This window comes from Pituophis catenifer, unplaced genomic scaffold, assembly GCF_029215685.1.
Source record: "Pituophis catenifer annectens isolate HBS135680 unplaced genomic scaffold, rPitCat1.0.hap2 SCAF_1, whole genome shotgun sequence".
NCBI classification, from domain to species: domain Eukaryota; kingdom Metazoa; phylum Chordata; class Lepidosauria; order Squamata; family Colubridae; genus Pituophis; species Pituophis catenifer.
In genome coordinates, this window is record NW_027256881.1 from 65,880,614 (window position 1) to 65,898,875 (window position 18,262).

At 35.8% G+C, this 18,262-nt stretch overlaps 1 protein-coding gene across 1 annotated transcript in view; it reads right to left on the reverse strand.

The window, feature by feature from the left end:
- Window positions 1–18,262, reverse strand: part of CATSPERE (catsper channel auxiliary subunit epsilon) — an 87,839-nt gene that overhangs the window by 22,590 nt on the left and 46,987 nt on the right. Inside the window, exons 7-11 of the mRNA XM_070932531.1 lie at window positions 11,438–11,909; window positions 9,917–10,356; window positions 8,704–8,762; window positions 4,989–5,064; window positions 2,053–2,105 (exon numbers count right to left, since the gene is read on the reverse strand). Coding sequence (XP_070788632.1) covers window positions 2,053–2,105; window positions 4,989–5,064; window positions 8,704–8,762; window positions 9,917–10,356; window positions 11,438–11,909 — 1,100 coding nt within the window. The remainder of the gene's footprint in view (window positions 1–2,052; window positions 2,106–4,988; window positions 5,065–8,703; window positions 8,763–9,916; window positions 10,357–11,437; window positions 11,910–18,262) is intronic.

Sequence of the window (18,262 nt, forward strand, 5' to 3'; positions counted from 1 at the left end):
CATATGCTGCCCCCTCCACAGGGAGTGTGGAACCATTTGGTGACTGATGGACCCTGATGGGTTCCATAGGGAACTGGGGGATATCATAGGTGTTGCTACATGGTCCTGCTGAAGCCTTGGTGGTGGCCTGGAATCTAAGGGCAGCTTTGGACAGGATCATTCTTATTGGATCCTGAGAGTGTTGTCCTGGTTCAGGAAGGCTCGGGTGATCATCTGCAGGGCTGTTTGTTTAGCACCTGATGGACAAAGTAACGCCGTTTCATTCCCAATTGGATCCCATGTGTGGAGATAGTCCATGTAAAATGCCTGGAGAGAGGCCATGCTCTATTATCTGGGAACGGTTTAACCCTGTTGGCTTTGATGAAGGGGACAGGGTCCTTGATGCTGTCAGTGCTACCACCTATCAGTTAGATCTTTGTCCCTTCTGGATGGTGAAAGCCTCCAGGATGGTAACTAGCATGTGGGTCCAGGCAGTGATTAATATGTTACTAGAAGAGGAGACATTTCTGGAGACTTTTAAGGAAGTCCTAATTTGACCCCTCTTTTAAAAAAACATCATTGGATCCCACTTGCCTGGACAACTTTCATCCAGTTTCTAACCTCCCCTTTTGGGAGAAGATTGTGGAAAAGGTAGTGGTCTGGCACCTTCAGAGGTCCTGAATGAAACAGATTATCTGAACCCTTTTCAATAAGGATTCAGGTCTTGTTATGGGAAGGAAATGGCATTGGTCGTGCTTGTTAATGATCTTTGACTAAATTGAAGCAAGAATGGCTTCCTTGTATATTACATGTCACACAACAAGGAAAACTCAAGAATTATGAACCATCTCTAAATCATCCTGTACCAATTTTTTCTTAAAGTTTCGCTTGGAATAAATTTTAGTGGTTCTTTTTTCAGAAACCCTTCCATTGTTATAATTTGTTTTTATAAAAGTTTGCATCTACTTTATCATAAGTCATTTACTTGTTTTGCCTGTGTCATATCTTAATAAACATTCATGTATATGTCCTAATTAATAGTCTTGGTTCTGTATGCTGTACATTTTTCAAATTCTGTCATTTATCTCAAAAAATATTTTTTCTTCACCTTGCCTTTTATTTTTCTAGAAATATGTAAATACAAATAATCCTTGCTATATTTGTGTGTTTAGTCTATTTCTAGAGTCGGGATGCACATATTTATGCCCGAAACAACATTTTTCTTAAAATAATTATCTCCAGAATAAAAGATATTTAGATACAAAGCTAAAGGTAACATAGAACAATAGAGTTGGAAATCCAACCCCCTGCTCAAGGAGACGCTATACTATTTCAGACAAAGTTGTGATTTGTCTGGTCTCTTTTTGAAAGCCTCTAGTGATGGAGCACCCGATACATCTGAAGCAAGCTATTCCATTGATTGATTGTTGTCACCGTTAGGACTTTTCTCCTTAGTTCTAGGTTGCTTCTCTCCTTGGTTAATTTCCATTCACTGCTTCTTGTCTTGCCTTTTGGTGCTTTGGAAAATAGTTTGACCCCCTCATATTTGTAGGAGCTCCTCAAATATTGGAACACTGCTATTATGTCTCTCCCTAGTCCTTCTTTTCATTAGACTACTCAATTTCTGTAATCATTCTTTGCATGTTTTAGCTTCCAGTCTCCTAATCATTCTTATTGCTCTTTGCACTCTTTCCAGAGTTTCAACATCTTTTATATAAAGAGCTTTCTTTACAGAGCCTGAAAATTGTTCTTACAGAAATTGTAAAAATCATGCCTTAGAGATAAATTTTATAAAGGAAATATGTTTATATGAAAAGTTTAAATCTGGAAATGTTATGAAATGGAGAATTTATTGGGCACAAATCCATACACGTAAATCAAAACACAGGAATAAAGAATTATGGATTCTATTTTCTTCTTGTAACAGTATAATACACAATCAAAATACAAAAAATTATTTGTATTTGTTATACGCACAGACACTTATACTAAAAAAAATATTGTTTTAATATTTAACTTTGTTACAAGGAAATATAAGTAGATAACACAAAAGTAGAAAAAGAAACAACTTACATGTTTACAATTATTTTTTTCCATGGAGGACAGCCAACACGTATGTGAGAAAGCTAAAAAAAAAGAAAAACCACAGTTAAAACATTTACAAAAGCTTTCTCAAAGTAGTTGCCATATGCCCAAATGTTGTCTATTTCCTTTTTAAGTCATGTCATGTCTTGCTTTGATTTTGAAAAGTGTCCAATCTATTCTTTATAACTATGGAGTTTAGTATGTGTAAGCAGTAATTGGAGAGCAAAAGATGGTGTTCAGAGAGAATCTCTCCATATTTTATCCCCACAATATTATGAATTAAGTTGGGTTGGTAAAGAATGACAGCCCAATATTGAGTTTCTTGATCATATGCTAATATAATCAATATTTTAATTATCATATTTCACTGTTTCTCTGTTTTTGTGAGATATGAAGCCACTTGCACATTTCATTATTGTTATGAAATAATGAGGATATAGCTATTAACATTTAGGGCACTATCTGTGTGTGAGATGTGCATGTGCCCGAAGTTTCATTCAGAATACTTTTACAGCTAAGAAAAAGTTTTTGTAAGAGTCTATTCTTCAAACACACCACCAAAGGTACTGATGCCCACCTTCTTGTGCAATCTTTCAAATAATAATAAAAACTAAACATGAAGCAGAAATGCAAGTACTTCAATACCTGTAGAGGAGAAGGAAAATGGAGAGTGTGACTGCACAAGTGGCCATCATAATTTCTACCTGAAACTACTACTAATTTTTATTGCAGATATTAATAATTCTTATTTTAAGGGAAATAAAATATGTAAAACTGAGAAGAATGAAATGTTATCTTCATCATTCTCAATGATCATCACAAATGCAAGTTTATTGTGCCACCCTGCTGAGGTAGGAGCTAGTATTGTACAAAATAGCCTGGCCACACACAAACCCACAATCTAACTGAAAATAAACATCAACAAGAGCGTATAAAAATCTCTTTGAAATAAATATCTTTGAAGAGATATCTAAAGGTAGAAATAATCAGCTCTTGGATTATTGTTTAACATTGAGGGTATAATGTGATGATGGCTTCCGATGATCTAGAAATAGCCACAAAGAATGTCTGTTTAGTTGATTATAGTACTGATACATAATGCTTAGAACACTGAGATGGAGAGAAGAACACTTTTTATCTAGATAAGGACTGTTGTCAAGTGAGTGAGTGATGGTGGATGCTGCTTTTAAGAGTAGCTCAAGTTTATTGAAGACAAACAAATGAATTGGGAGAACATCAAAAGTTATGTGGACAACAATATTCAGCCTAAAATAGATTTTGATATGAAAAAAGAGAATATGAGTTTTCTAGTGGAGGTTCAATGTTTTCCCACTCTAGTACTGACATATTTGTCAACAGGCTGGTCAAATCCAAGCAATAAAATTAGAGATAAGACTTTAATTTTTTTAGGACCTTTTATCTTTTTTTATAAAAAGATAAAAATGTTCTGATACCATATGTTCTCTCAGTAAATTAACAATGATCAAGTATTTGTTGATTTTATTGTGGTAATATAGTCCTTTTGTTTTTCTGATGCTGATTTAACCATTCATTTTGAAATCTAGGACTGGAGGCGCTATTAGGCATTATTTGTTATCAAAGCCATTAGAGCTGTGCAGTGGTTAGAATGCAGTATTACAGGCTAATTCACTGCTCATACTAGCAGTTCGATCCTCACCAGCTCACAGTTGACTCAGCCTTCCATCCTTCCGAGGTCAGTAAAATGAGGACCCAGATTGTTGGGGGCAATATGCTAACATTGTAAACCACTTAAAGAGGGCTGTAAAGGACTATGGAGTGGTATACAAGTCTGAATACTATTGCTTAGCATAGCAGAGTCTTAAAAACATGTCAGTTACTAAAGAACACCTGCACATTCCCCTTTAATTTAAAAGATCAGCCAAGTCTAACTAGTTTAATTAGCTCGTCCTACAGAAAGTGACACTCTGGAGACAGCATGTTGATAGATGACTTTGCATGGAGTTTCCACAACATTACACTACCTGAAGGTCACCTTCCATAAGAAAAAAATTAAGATAAAAGTCACTGTTTCATTAGCTGCATCTGAATAATGCTGTAGTGTTACCCTTGTCAAATAAATAGATTATCCTCAATGGAAAACTATAAACATTTTCTACCACATATATTCTGGAAAATAATAACCCCTGAGAAAAAGATAAAAGACAGCCATCACAAAGCATCATTTTCTATAATAGTAACATTTTTTTGAAAACAAAAACTGTTAACACAAAGTTTTCAAAAACAGAGGGGGAAAAAGGATGAATGGGGAAAAATTATGAGAGTTGTGCACATACTTTATTTTTATTTATTTACCAAAGTCATATGCCATTTATTTCGCTTTCCTTCTAGCTTAAACCTAGGTATCTATTAATTGGAAGCAAGAATGTGAAAGTCCTAATTATTGAACCCATGATGGTTTTTTTCTCTTTTTGAAAACTTTAGCCCAACTGTAAAAGTTTATTAACTGCAACTTTATACATAAAGATAATTATTTATGCAAAATTTTTGCACAAAAATAATAAAAATAATAAATCAGAAAGTCAGTAAAATACTGTAAGTTTTCTTCAGAAAGGAGGAATAGCTACTTAAAGAAACTCAGATCATTTCAGAAGTAGACGATGTATTTCGTATTACTGATTAAAGTTTACAGGCTCTAAATGTAACAGATTTCTTTAGTAAATGTCATTATGAAAATTGTACTGACCAATCCCAGGTCTCACTCCAATTATAGTGAAAGATAATAATAAAAATATTTTTCTTTATAAAATGCAGAATCTTTCCTTTTTTATAATCAGTAATCAATAGTATTGAATTCCTCCAGCTGCTTCCTCCTTACGTTACTTGGGATTTTAATTTCAACTGTAATTTATTATTTATTATAATTTATTATTTAGTTAACATACCTTGCTTTTTGTAAAGCATGTTTTTCCAGATTCTGAAGGCTGAAATTCAAATGTCATGACACCCTGAGATAATGCTCTACATGTAGAACAACACATATGAAAAAAAAAATCAGATATTATAATTCACTGTATTAGAAGATATATTTAGTACGTGTATGTATAAACACAGACACACAATCTACATGTATTTTTCTGCCTTCATATTATTAAACTAACCTATCTACTAATTTATTACGAATTTGACTTTCATTGAAAATTTAAATAAAATTGAAAATGTTCCTTTTCTCCCATATGCTGAGTATTCAACATATGTGTCTATAAAATTATTCCATCTGTATATGTTTGATAACCAATATGTGAGAGAAAATATTCTGTTGATACATAATACTGATGATTGCAAAACAACCAGGAGAGAAACAGTTCAGTTATTTCTCTGAGCTCTGAGCTTTTTATATCATAAAAAATGATATAAATAAATGTCATGGTAAAATAGAGGACTAGAAATCATTAGAAATTTAACCTAATTTCTTATGGATTAAACAGACTATAATGCCTTTCTCTCTGTGTTTTGGTTACTTAGATAAGAATGACTGTACCATACCTAACAGCTACTTGTTGAACATTTATAATTTTAGCTAACTTTCACTTTTCATGTTACTGTTCCCTCCTTTTCCCTCCAGCCAACCAGAATTATTCAGAATTATTATTCAGAATTATTCATAAAAGCTTAAGTAACAATGTGCTTGTTAGTCCTTAATATATCATAAAACATTTGTTTTTTTCAGCAAGATTAAACATGATCATTGCCCTGGCTCCTATGTGATGACACTATTTTATTGGAAATATTGATTCTAAATATATTTTCTTTAATTTCTACATACTTTTCCTCTCTCTCTCTCTTTTTAAAAATTATTATTATTGTTGTTATTGTTATTATTATCTTATTATATTGTTATAAAACTTGCATATTACATTACAGGTAGTTTTCAAATTAAAAATATGGTAGTAATTGGGACCAAAATTTGTGTCACTAAATGATGTAGTCATAAAGCTTGACATCACACAACTGTATCACTTTGTGATGGTAATTCTGGCAATCTCTGTTGCTATAATTAAGTGAATCTCACTGGTCATCAGGTGAGGATACACCCTACCTATGCCAATCCCAGTTTTTTTTACTCCCAGTCCTGGGCTTCAGTAAGGTAAGGAACTGTCTCCTCTGCCTCCTCTTTAATTTCCCCCCCCCCCCCACCGGTTATCTCTCCCTCCATATCTGCCCTTCTGGGCACCCTACACAATGGCAGTCCTCAGTGGCGGCAATGCTGGGAGTGAAGTAGAGACCCAGGACCTTCAACAGGCTCAGCCCCACCCTAGTGCATTTGCATTTTCTTTTTCTCTTACTTCCAATAATGCCAAATTGTCCAGTTTATAAATTCTGGGTCTTCTGCTGGGATCCAATATGTGGTTGTTAACTTAAGCACCTAAATTTGATATTTATTTCATTCTTTTTGCTGCCTTAACAAACAAAAAGTAACATAACTAAAATCTATAGAAAATATATATGCAATATTAAGATTGCCATTTTCCTTCCAAATATTCTCTCTAACGTATAAAGCAGTGTTGAACAATAATCACTACAAAGTCAGAAACAATACCTCTATGTAATGAACTACAAATGCATATCTACTTTATGTACATCAGTGTGCAACTCAATGCAAGCTGGAGTCAAAATTAAAATGGGTTCTTAAAGTTTATGATTAGTAACTAATGTGAAATGAGACCTACAAAATTTGGGATTAAAATCGAACAGCTCATGGCAAACCTCTTATTCTTATTTTGTCTGGGAATATCTCTGGTTGAAGATAAGGCTCTGTTTACACTTGGGAATAAAATATATCCATGAGGATGAGGGGGAACATGTCCTGTTGGTGGACTTGGGGAAACATGTTACTCAAAATCTGTATGCTGAAGTGGCTTGAAATATTTCTTAGTTTGTTGTACTTCACTTTGTTGTACTTAGAATTCATTTATTTATTTAGCAAATTTACAGTGTATAATTTATTTACTTAGCAAATTGTTTGGCAAAGTTTTTAAAATCTTCTTTCCCTCAAAATAAGACAAGCCAATTTGCTTCTTCATAAAATTATCTTCTCCCATCATTATAAATTTGACAGCCTTTATATCCAGTATCTACCACATGCTCTGGTAGCTGAATATGAGTCATAAAACTCTGAATTCAGATTGAGTTGGCCCATTGAAATCTGTACACGAGTAGTTCCTCTAACTTTTTTGTGATACATAGATCTGTTTCTTGCACAAAAAAGAGAAAAATGTAATATAAAATAAAATATGTAGGTATGCAATTTTTGCAGGAAACTGGGACCATCTGCACTTTTTATCAACTATAGAATATTTTAGTATCAGCAATAATCAAAAGTCCATCATGTTTATTAAATCATTAATGGAATTCTCCACAAGCTGCCTGTAAAATTTTTAACTTTCTCACTTTTTTCTGTTCCTCCTTTTGGAATGTCAATATACAGGTAATCCCTGAGTTATGACAGTTCACTTAGTGACAATTTGAAATTACAACATAGCCTCCCCCAAGTATTTACGACCCAGTCCTGAAATTACAAATGTTGCAGCATTTAGGTGGTCGTTGACCCTTAAGAATGGCCACAGAGGCCACTGCAACATTCGTCCTGCCTATTCCTTTCCCTCCTCCCCCTGCCGGACCTCCACAAGCAGGCCTGTGGAGACTCATTTACCTTTTGAAGATCTAGTGAGCTGTCTCCTCTGCAGCCTGTTTCTTTGCCTGCTCCCGGAGAGAGAGCAGAGGAAAAGTGTTTGCATGCCAAAGTCAGGCTTTTGGGCAGTGTACTTGCATCACTTCAAGCCTCTCTTTGGTGTGAAAACACTTTTCCCCCAGAGACTGGAACATTTTGGATGCCCTGATCTCACAGGATTTCATGCACCCATTCTCTGCAAAAACAGATAGGTGCCTGAATTCGTGCAAGACCATGGACCCCCGACGTTTCCAATCTTCATCTGGGCAAAAAGTGTTTGAGCATCCCTGGGGCGGTTGGAAATGGAGTATGGAGGGAAAGTGTTTGCTTGCCAATGAGAGGCTTGAAGCAATATGAGTTCACTGCCCCAAACCCTCACTTCAGCGTGCAAACACTTTTCTGTGCTGAGCCTGGAAGACTTTGGAGGTGTCTCCACCAAGGCTGCCCTGCGCTCCAGAAGTGGCAGGCAGCCTCGGTGAGTCAGAGAAGCTGAGCAGGGTGCACTCATCCTGCTCTCCCTCTGCTCTTGCCGGGTGATCTGAAGCAGATGGTCTGTTCCATCACTAGGCCCTCCATGGCCTTCCTCACCCTAAGATACCTCCTGTGCACTTAACAACCCATGCATTCGATTAGCAAATGCATGGGCGAAAGAAGGGAGTGATCACAGTCAAGTTACGCAATTTACTCCTAAGAAATCCTCAGGTTACGAATGTAATTGGTAGACTCCATTATATTCGTAACTCAAGGACTATCTGATATTTGTTCTATAATCAACAAGAGTAAGCTAAACCCTGGCCTGGATCCTATGAACCTAGAATATAACACTACAATACTGGGATATGTTAAAAACAACCTGCATTGACATCCTTGAATGCAAATAATGCATTAATTCTGAATTATTGTTTTTATATTAATAAATTTTAACTTACACCTGAGTTCGATAATCAGGCAGTTCGGAATAATCCCTTTCATGATAAAATGTTACAGTCTGTGAGGAACAATGGATAAATGCATCAGTGAATCAGAGAATTATAATACCTTCCTCTGAATTTCTAATAAACATATATTAGGAGAAAATTGCATAAAGCATATATGAACTCTTTATTTTATTTATTTATTTATTTATTTACTTATTTAATTTATATGCCACCCATCTCACTTTCCAAAGTAATTCTTTGGATTTTTGTTGGTTTAAGCAAAATATATAATTTGATTAATAAATAAAATATAAAAAACAAGTTAAATGAGCTAGATCAAATATATAATTTATATGTGCTTCAATTCAGTATGTCTTCTCCAACAGATATAGAATTGTATCTTATCTGAATATTATTTTAAAATTAAATATTGCATTTGAGGCAAGTCATAGCAGAACAGACCTTTCTGATCTTGGTTGATCTTGAAAAGGTTAGGAAAGATTTTTGTGCAAGCAGTGGTGGGTTGCTCCCTATTCTGTCCGGTTCTTGAGAACCAGTAGTAAAAATGGCGGGAGGCTCTGCCCACCCGCCCTGTCATCACATTTGGTGATCTGTGCATGCGCAGAAGCATTGTGAACCAATAGTAAAGGTAAGTAGAACCCACCCCTGTGTGCAAGTGTGCAAGTGGCCTCATGTAACAGGTATTGTCTGAATGCATCACTAAGTACAGGTTTCAAAGGCTGCAGTTGAGTTTTTAATTTTTAAAAGTACATTATTGTCCTTACAGAGTGATCCACAAATATTCTTAAAATATTTTATTGTTTTAATCTGTGAACTATTGACCACAGACTTTTGTGTTGAAGTATGTTTAGTTATAGATGGAAAATATTTTATGGAAAAAGTATATGGTATTTAGTATTTCTGTGATGTTACATACCACATCATTATATGCTGTTTAATAAATGACCTTTACAGTGTTCCTTAATTTGTTTATATTTTTTTCTAAATTCTAATGTCTGGCTCTCTTTTTGGTTTACTGTATTTCTGATTGCATACTGTGATCTGCACAAAATTTTCTAATAAAGATAAACAGAAGAATGGAAGATGGGAATTTCAGAAAAAGATATAGGAAATTCATAGGCCCCATTATTCAGTCTGGCTCATATACAGTAAGAACAGGAACAAAAAGTAGAAAATAATGACACTGTGTATAGAAAGCACTCACCTTATTTTTAGTGCAGATTCCACGAGCTATTTCATAATTGATAAAGTCTTTAGTCTTCAACAGTTCTGGCCTGTAAATTTCAACATCTACTGATAAACCCTTATTTTCTAAAAATACTATCTGACCCCAAAATGTCACTTTGTCTCCCATATCTACATAATGAACATTGAGACTCAAATTGTTTTCAAATGATATATATGGGCAAACGTCGTTCAATTTTGATGCAGCACTAAGCACTTCTAATTTCAATGGATATACCTGGCTGGTTATATTTGTGCCATTGATTGTCAGCAAAAACAGATCTCCAGAAGGATTAAAATAAAATATAAACTTTTTAAGACTGTTTTCCCAAGCAGTAAGCTTTACAATATCTGTCACTTCAAATTTGAAGAAAAACATAGCATTATTTTCCAGCTTTACTATGACATTTCCAATGTAATCTGGAAAAGAAAAAGAATACCATATTCAAATTGATTTGATTACCATATTAAGTACATTTCTAGAGAAATAAAATTATTTCATATAAAATATTAATGTCTTAATATTGTAATTTCAAATATATTCAAAATAGAATAAGCATTACTGAATATATGGGAATTTACTGTTCAGTAAACATTCATGATTTTGGTAAACATATAATGTCTTTTAGTCTATCTACAGCTTTTACTCCAAATAAATGTCATTATTCTTACTATTTCAGTTCCCACTTTCTTTTTTAAAAAAACTCATGGTGACATATTTAATTCTTTTGATAAATCTTGGAGGCATACCAAGTTGACTAAAGTCCCATTGGCCACTTTATACACAATAATTTTCTCAGCTGACGATAGGGTCATTCACATATTTATTTTTAATATAAAGATAATTATTTTATTAGGTGATACTATCAGAATATAGTTCTCACTTGAATGCCAGATAGCCACAAAAAGATTGCTATCTGAAGCCAAACTCATAGTGTCCCTCTACTCTGACCAAAGTCTGATGCCATTCTGGAATAAATTTCTGTCTTTATCCTGTCTCATTTAATTATTCTGCCTAAATTACATCACTTTGCTAATTAAAAGACCAGATTTAGCATCCCCAGTGAATTCTAGGAGATTAAAGTCTCACAAAAGATCATGCCCATTCTCTTTCCCTTCTATCACAGTTGCCAAAACATCTGGAATTCTGGAAGCCAAATGTTAAATAGGGCCTTACATTCTTTGTCACCCAGCCAGATTTCAATCCAGTTCTCTTTACTCTTTCAGGAACAAGTCAGGAACAACCAATGATTCCCTTCTTGGACCACCACCATACAGCTGCAGCAGTCCCTACTCACTCACAATCATCTTCTCATTAGGGCCATACAACTCTCTTATTGACTAAGTACTTCAAACAATCTTTTGTGACAACTGGACTTCACTTTTTACACAATTTAAAATTTTGTTATTAATCATTACATCTCTACAAAGTTTGAGATGTTGCTGTTTGAAGGGTGATCAGTTCCATTTTATATTTCTATTAAAACATAGAATACTTAACCAATAATAACTTGATGAATTATAGATCCTTTAGATACCGCTGAAAATTTGCTTTTTGTATCAGCTTCCTGAAGATAACCAAACTGTTTATGATCTTTGTAAGTATAGAAAATGGTATCATCATCCCACAACACCATGGATGTTAGTGCTGAAAATATGACTTCCATATGTATGGTACCAACAGTGGGTAAACCTAGGATAAAGTCTTTCAAGATCCATTCAGCTGTATCTTCTTTATAGATAACCAGGTATAATATATTTTTGCTTATACAGCCAGTGCATTCTATCAGTATTGCAATTGAAGCAACAAGTGAGTCATAGCAAGCAGATACTATTAATAGACTAACAGTACTTTGTAATTTTAGTTTTTCTCTTAATAGTCGTACATCTATCAATGGATGAAATTCATTCTCAGGATATCCAAGGAAAATTTCTGTTTGTGACCATAAAATTATTTCACTTAATTTTCTCTCCTGAAGGAAAACAAAATTATGAAAATAATGTTCCAAATTCTACAAATAACAATATGAAGATTACAATGTTTATAAAATATTCATTAAAATTAACAGTTAGTATCATGATTAGTATATTTGCAACTTATAAAAGGACAGTCAAAACCAGAGAAAAATAGTTTGTGCTTACATATAATTGCTATACTTCTAGCAGCCATAACGTAATTGTAATTTGACAAACATGATATAGTATATTGATATTTGGAACTGATAAGACTATAGAGTTCAACCTCACTTAACTCAAACATTCATGACAATGAATTGCTATTCTAATAAGAAAAGGTATTTCCCTAATTGAGAAAATGTAGTCACATTATCTTAATTATAACAGATGTTTGTTTAGATTTTTGTTCTATGTATTTTTGGTTCTATATATCTGCATTTTGGTTCTATGTATCTTCTCTTTTATCTTCAATGTGCAGCTCTGTATTGCTATATAGATTAATTATTTCATACTAGAACAGGTACATCAAACAACAAGAAAAGATTAATAAAAAGAAATCCATGTGTAATAGCATATAAACTCTTACATAAAATGAGAACCACAAATGTCAACCAAACAGACCAAGAGAAGAAAAACAATTTTATATTAGCATAATTGTAATTCTGCTTTTTTAAAAATGTACATTCACAAGTCTGGCCAGCTGCATATTCAGAAGTTAATCAAACTGAGATTTTAGTAGAACGTCATTTTTACAAATATGAATTATTTTGTAACTAATTTTCAATAGCTTCAGTTAATAACTTTTAATATTAGTAAATTTGAATTCCAGCTTCTCATGGAGGAACCATGGCCATCTTATAGTAAATTGTATATATACTGTGCATTGAATACAGGTACTAAAACAGATTCCTTGGCACACACAATCTCAATATTTGTCAAGATTTCAATATATTATTTTATTATTATTCACAGTAGTTATCAGACCACCCAAATCTACGCTATTACACTCTGGGCAGTATACCTACAGTAAGCATTTTCACTAGGGACCAAAAGTAATTCTTAAGTCATACACTAAATAACAATAATTCTCAAGAAGGACTAAATACTGAAATGTCTTACTGTATTCTAGCCATTGACCAAAGCTAGGTTAAGTGCCTAAACAAGTAGAAAACTAAATCTACAATTCCTGATCAGTAAATTATAACTTGCATAATGAAAACATCACAGGTTGCCCTTGCCAGAGAAATCTATTTAATATCCTGTACATTTGTTCCAATTTAGTACATTATAGTGTAATAAATGTAGGAGTGCTGCACATTCAGCCTAATCTCATTTACTCTATTCACTAGAATACATAGTAACTCTCTTGCATTTCTCTTCCATTAAATCTTTTCTGAGGTTCTATACGGGAGTATGCCTGATATGGAGACCTTTCCCTTGAAGACCTGAAAATTAAGATATTCATGAGAGATAAGGCTGAAGGCTGGCATAAGACAGTTGGCATATATCATAAAGGGTTGATGTAACATTCTTGAAGTTCTTATGTGAAAAGATGCTGGAGGGAATGCAAGAGGCTCAAAGAAGCCAATGCTAGATCCCATGTCAGAAATCAGAGAATTGCCAGACTAGTGTATAAGAGTATGAGAGTATAAGCCTGCTTGGAGCAAATGAGATTGGACTTTGAAAAGATAAAAGACTTGGACTATGGGCATCAAGCCAGACAATATTACTTCACTGCTGTACTCCAGACACCTATCCACTCTTTGAACAATCCAAACTTCTTTGCACCTTCATCTCCTCAATTGCATCACAGCTTGTCAGGGAATTTGTCACTTGTCAACTGACAAGTTTGAGGGGGTGAAGGTACAAAGAAGTTTGGATTGTTCAAAGAGTGAATAGGTACCTGGAGTACAACAGTGAAGCAATATAGTCAGTTGACAATATGATTGTCAATCATATTGTCAATCAGTTGACAATCACTTACTTAGAGCCAGCAGTGTGCTGCAGCTGTCAAAAAAGCCAATGTAAGCTGCAATAAGAGAAGGGTAGAATTGAGATCACATGAACTATTAATACTGCTTTATAATGCCTTGGTAAGACCACACTTGGAATATTGCATCTAGTTTTGGTCACCCCAATATAAAACAGATGTTGAGATTCTGGAAAGATTGCAGAGAAGAGCAACAAAGATGATTAGGGTCTTGAGTCTTCAGAGAAAGGCAGCATACAAGTTGAACAAATAAATAAATAAATAAAATAGGGGACTGGAGGCTAAAACATATGAAGAACAGTTGTAGTAATTGAGTATGTCTAGTCTAGTGAAAAGAAAAACTTGAGGAGACATGATAATAGCGTTTCAATATTTTTGTTTTCAAGTTTTTAATTTTTTTTTTAATAAAAATGTCAAATCAATGTGTGAACAGTGTGGCACCTGAGCGCAATATATTCCAATACAAATGAATTTTTTCTTTCTTTCTTGTCTAACTTCTAATCATGTCACCTGCCTAAAGAAAAAAAAAAAGGGGGGGGGAAGAATGAGGGGCGTATAGAAGCAACTCATAACAACAACAACAAAAAAGAATCATCCATCCATCATCTCTTGCCTGCTTTAATACTTTAACTGATATGCTTTTTTTTGGGGACTTGCCTCCCAAATTCCTCTCTTAAATCTCCATCTATGTCTATTTTTTGGATGTCCAATCTAGGTGTTCCCCCCACTTCCACCCTCTTCCACTGCCTAGTTCTAAAATTTCTATCCAGGCCACGGCCTCCATTTCAAACATATCTTCCAACTCTCTTAATATAACATTGTTTATAACATTCTTGGGACTTAAATATCTATATTCCTTATATATTTTTCTCTAAATGTCTCTCCCCCTTCATGGATTACTGCCTTGTCGTGGTGAAGGGGCTTGTGTAAGTCAATGAAGCTATGAGCTATGCTATGAAGGGCCACCCAACATGGACAGGTCATAGCAGAGAGCTCTGACAAAAAACGTGATCCACTGGAGAAGGAAATGGCAACCCACTCCAGTATCTTTGCCATGAAAACCCCATGGACAGTACCAAAAGGAAAAAAAGATATGATGCCGGAAGATGAGCCCCTCAGGTCAGAAGGTGTCCAATATGCTACTGGGGAAGAGCAGAGGGCTAGTACTAGTAGCGCCAGAAAGAGTGAAGCGAGTGGGCCAAAGCCAAAAGGACACTCAGCTGTGGATGCATCTGGTGGTGAAAGGAAAGTCCGATGCGGTAAAGATTTTTTCTCCATTGGAACCTGGAATGTAAAATCCATGAATCAAGGCAAGCTGGATGTGGTCAAACAAGAGATGACAAGACTGAGCATCGACATCTTAGGAATCAGTGAATTAAAATGGACAGGAATGGGTAAATTTAATTCAGATGACCATCAGATATACTACTGCTGGCAAGAATCCCTCAGAAGAAATGGAGCAGCCTTCATAATCAATAAAAGAATAAGAAAAGCAATACTGGGATACAATCTCCAAAATGACAGAATGATCTCAGTTCAAATCCAAGGCAAACCATTCAATATCACAGTAATCCAAGTCTATGCACCAACCACTGGTGCTGAAGAGGATGAAATTAACTAATTCTATGAAACCCTACAGCACCTTATAGAATTAACACCAAAAAATGATATCCTTATCAGCATGGGGGATTGGAATGCTAAAGTAGGAAGACAAAAGATAACAGGCAAGTTTGGCCTTGGAGTACAAAATGAAGCAGGGCACAGGCTGATAGAATTCTGTTAAGATAATACAATAGTCATAGCAAACACTCTTTTCCAACAACTCTACACATGGACATCATCAGATGGTCAACACAGAAATCAGATTCACTATGTGCTCTGCAGCCAAAAATGGAGAAGCTATATACAGTCAGTAAAAACAAGACCAGGAGCTGATTGTGGCTCAGATCATGAGCTTCTCGTAGCAAAATTTAGACTTAAATTGAAGAAAGTAGGGAAAAGCACTAGGCTGCTCAGGTATGAACTAAATCATATCCCTGATTAATATACAGTAGAGGTGACAAATAGATTTAAGGAATTAGATCTGATAGATAGAATGCCTGAAGAACTATGGACGGAGGTTCGTAACATTGTACAAGAGGTAGCAACTAAAAACCAACCCAAAGAAATAGAAATGCAAGAAAGCAAAATTATTGTCTGAGGAAGCTTTGCAAATAGATGAAGAAAGAAGGGAAGCGAAAGGCAAGGGAGAAAGAGAAAGATACACCCAATTGAATGTAGAATTCCAGAGAATAGCTAGAAGAGATAAAAATACCTTCTTAAATGAACAGTGCAAAGAAATAGAAGAAAACAATAGAATAGGGAGGACCAGAGATCTCTTCAAGAAACTTGGAGATATGAAGGGAACGTTTCATGCAAAGATGGGCATGATAAAGGACCAAAATGGCAGGGACCTAACAGAGGCAGAAGAGATTAAGAAGAGGTGGGAAAATTACACAGAAAAACTATACAAGAACGAGCTTAATGTCCCTGATAACCATGATGGGGTGGTCACTGACTTCGAGCCAGACATCCTAGAATGTGAAGTCAAATGGGCCTTAGGAAATCTGAGCAACCACAAAGCTAGTGGGGGAGACAGTATTCCAGCTGAGCTATTCAAAATCTTAAAAGATGATGCAGTAAAAGTGCTACACTCAATTTGCCAGCAAATTTGGAAAACTCAACGGTGGCCACAGGATTGGAAAAGGTCAGTTTACATTCCAATTCCAAAGAAAAACAATGCCAAAGAATGTTCAAACTATCGCACCATTGCACTCATTTCACATGCTAGTAAGTTTATGCTTAAAATCCTGTAAACTAGGCTCCAGCAGTATGTGGATCAAGAACTACCAGAAGTACAGGCAGGATTTCAAAGAGGCAGAGGAACTAGAGATCAAATTGCCAATATACACTGGATCATGGAGAAAGCTAGGGAGTTCCAGAAAAACATCTACTTCTGCTTCATTGACTATGCTAAAGCCTTTGATTGTGTGGATCACAACAAATTGTGGCAAATTCATAAGGAGATGGGAGTACCAGACCATCTTATTTGTCTCTTGAGAAACCTATATGCGGGTCAAGAAGCAACAGTGAGAACTGGACATGGAACCACACATTGGTTCAAAATTGGGAAAGGAGTCCGGCAAGGCTGTATACTGTCGCCCTGCCTATTTAATTTATATGCAGAGTACATCATGAGAAAGGCGGGGCTAGATGAATCAAAAGTTGGATGTAAGATTGCCGGGAGAAAAATCAACAACCTCAGATATGCAGATGATACCACTCTAATGGCAGAAAGCGAAGAGGAATTAAAGAGCCTCTTGATGAGGGTGAAGAAGGAGAGTGCAAAAGTTGGCTTGAAACTTAACATTAAGAAAACTAAGATCATGGCATCCGGCCCTCGCAATTCCTGGCAAATAGATGGGGAAGAAATGAAGGTAGTGACAGATTTTATTTTCCTGGGGTCCAAGATCACCGCAGATAGGGACTGCAGCCAAGAAATTAAAAGACGCTTGCTCCTGGGGAGGAAAGCTATGGCAAATCTAGTCAGCATACTAAAAAGCAGAGACATCACCCTACCAACAAAAGTGCATATAGTCAAGGCTATGGTTTTCCCATATGCAATGTATGGCTGCAAAAGTTGGACCATAAGAACGGCCTTTTGAGGCCTTTGAACTATGGTGCTGGAGAAGACTCCTGCAAGTCCCTTGGACTGCAAGGCGATCAAACCGGTCAGTCCTAGAGGAGATCAACCCTGACTGCTCTTTAGAAGGCCAGACCCTGAAGATGAAACTCAAATATTTTGGCCATCTAATGAGAAGGAAGGACTCACTGGAGAAGAGCCTAATGCTCGGAAAGATTGAGGGCAAAAGAAGAATGGGACGACAGAGAATGAGGTGGCTGGATGGAGTCACTGAAGCAGGTGTGAACTTAAAGGGACTCCAGAGGATGGTAGAGGACAGGAAGGCCTGGAGGAACTCTGTCCATCAGGTTGCAATGGGTCAGACACGACTTCACAACTAACAACAACAACAAAAATGCCCCTCTTTTAAATTTCTAAATATACTGTATTTTTCGCTCCATAAGACACACATCCCCCCCCCCAAAGTGGGTGGAAATGTCTGTTCATCATGGAGTGAATATGGACGACAGGCAGCAGCGGCAAACGGCGGCAGCAGTCCCCACTACCTAGAACAACTGATTGGCAGTATTCTGGGAGGCTGATCTAATCGCTGATGTTGCTAGGCTGCAAAGGCTCCAGGGCTTCCTGGTGGAGGCAGCAGACATGGAGGAGGCAACTGACCAGGCTGTTTGCTGTTTGCTGCAAGGATGCTAGCCAGA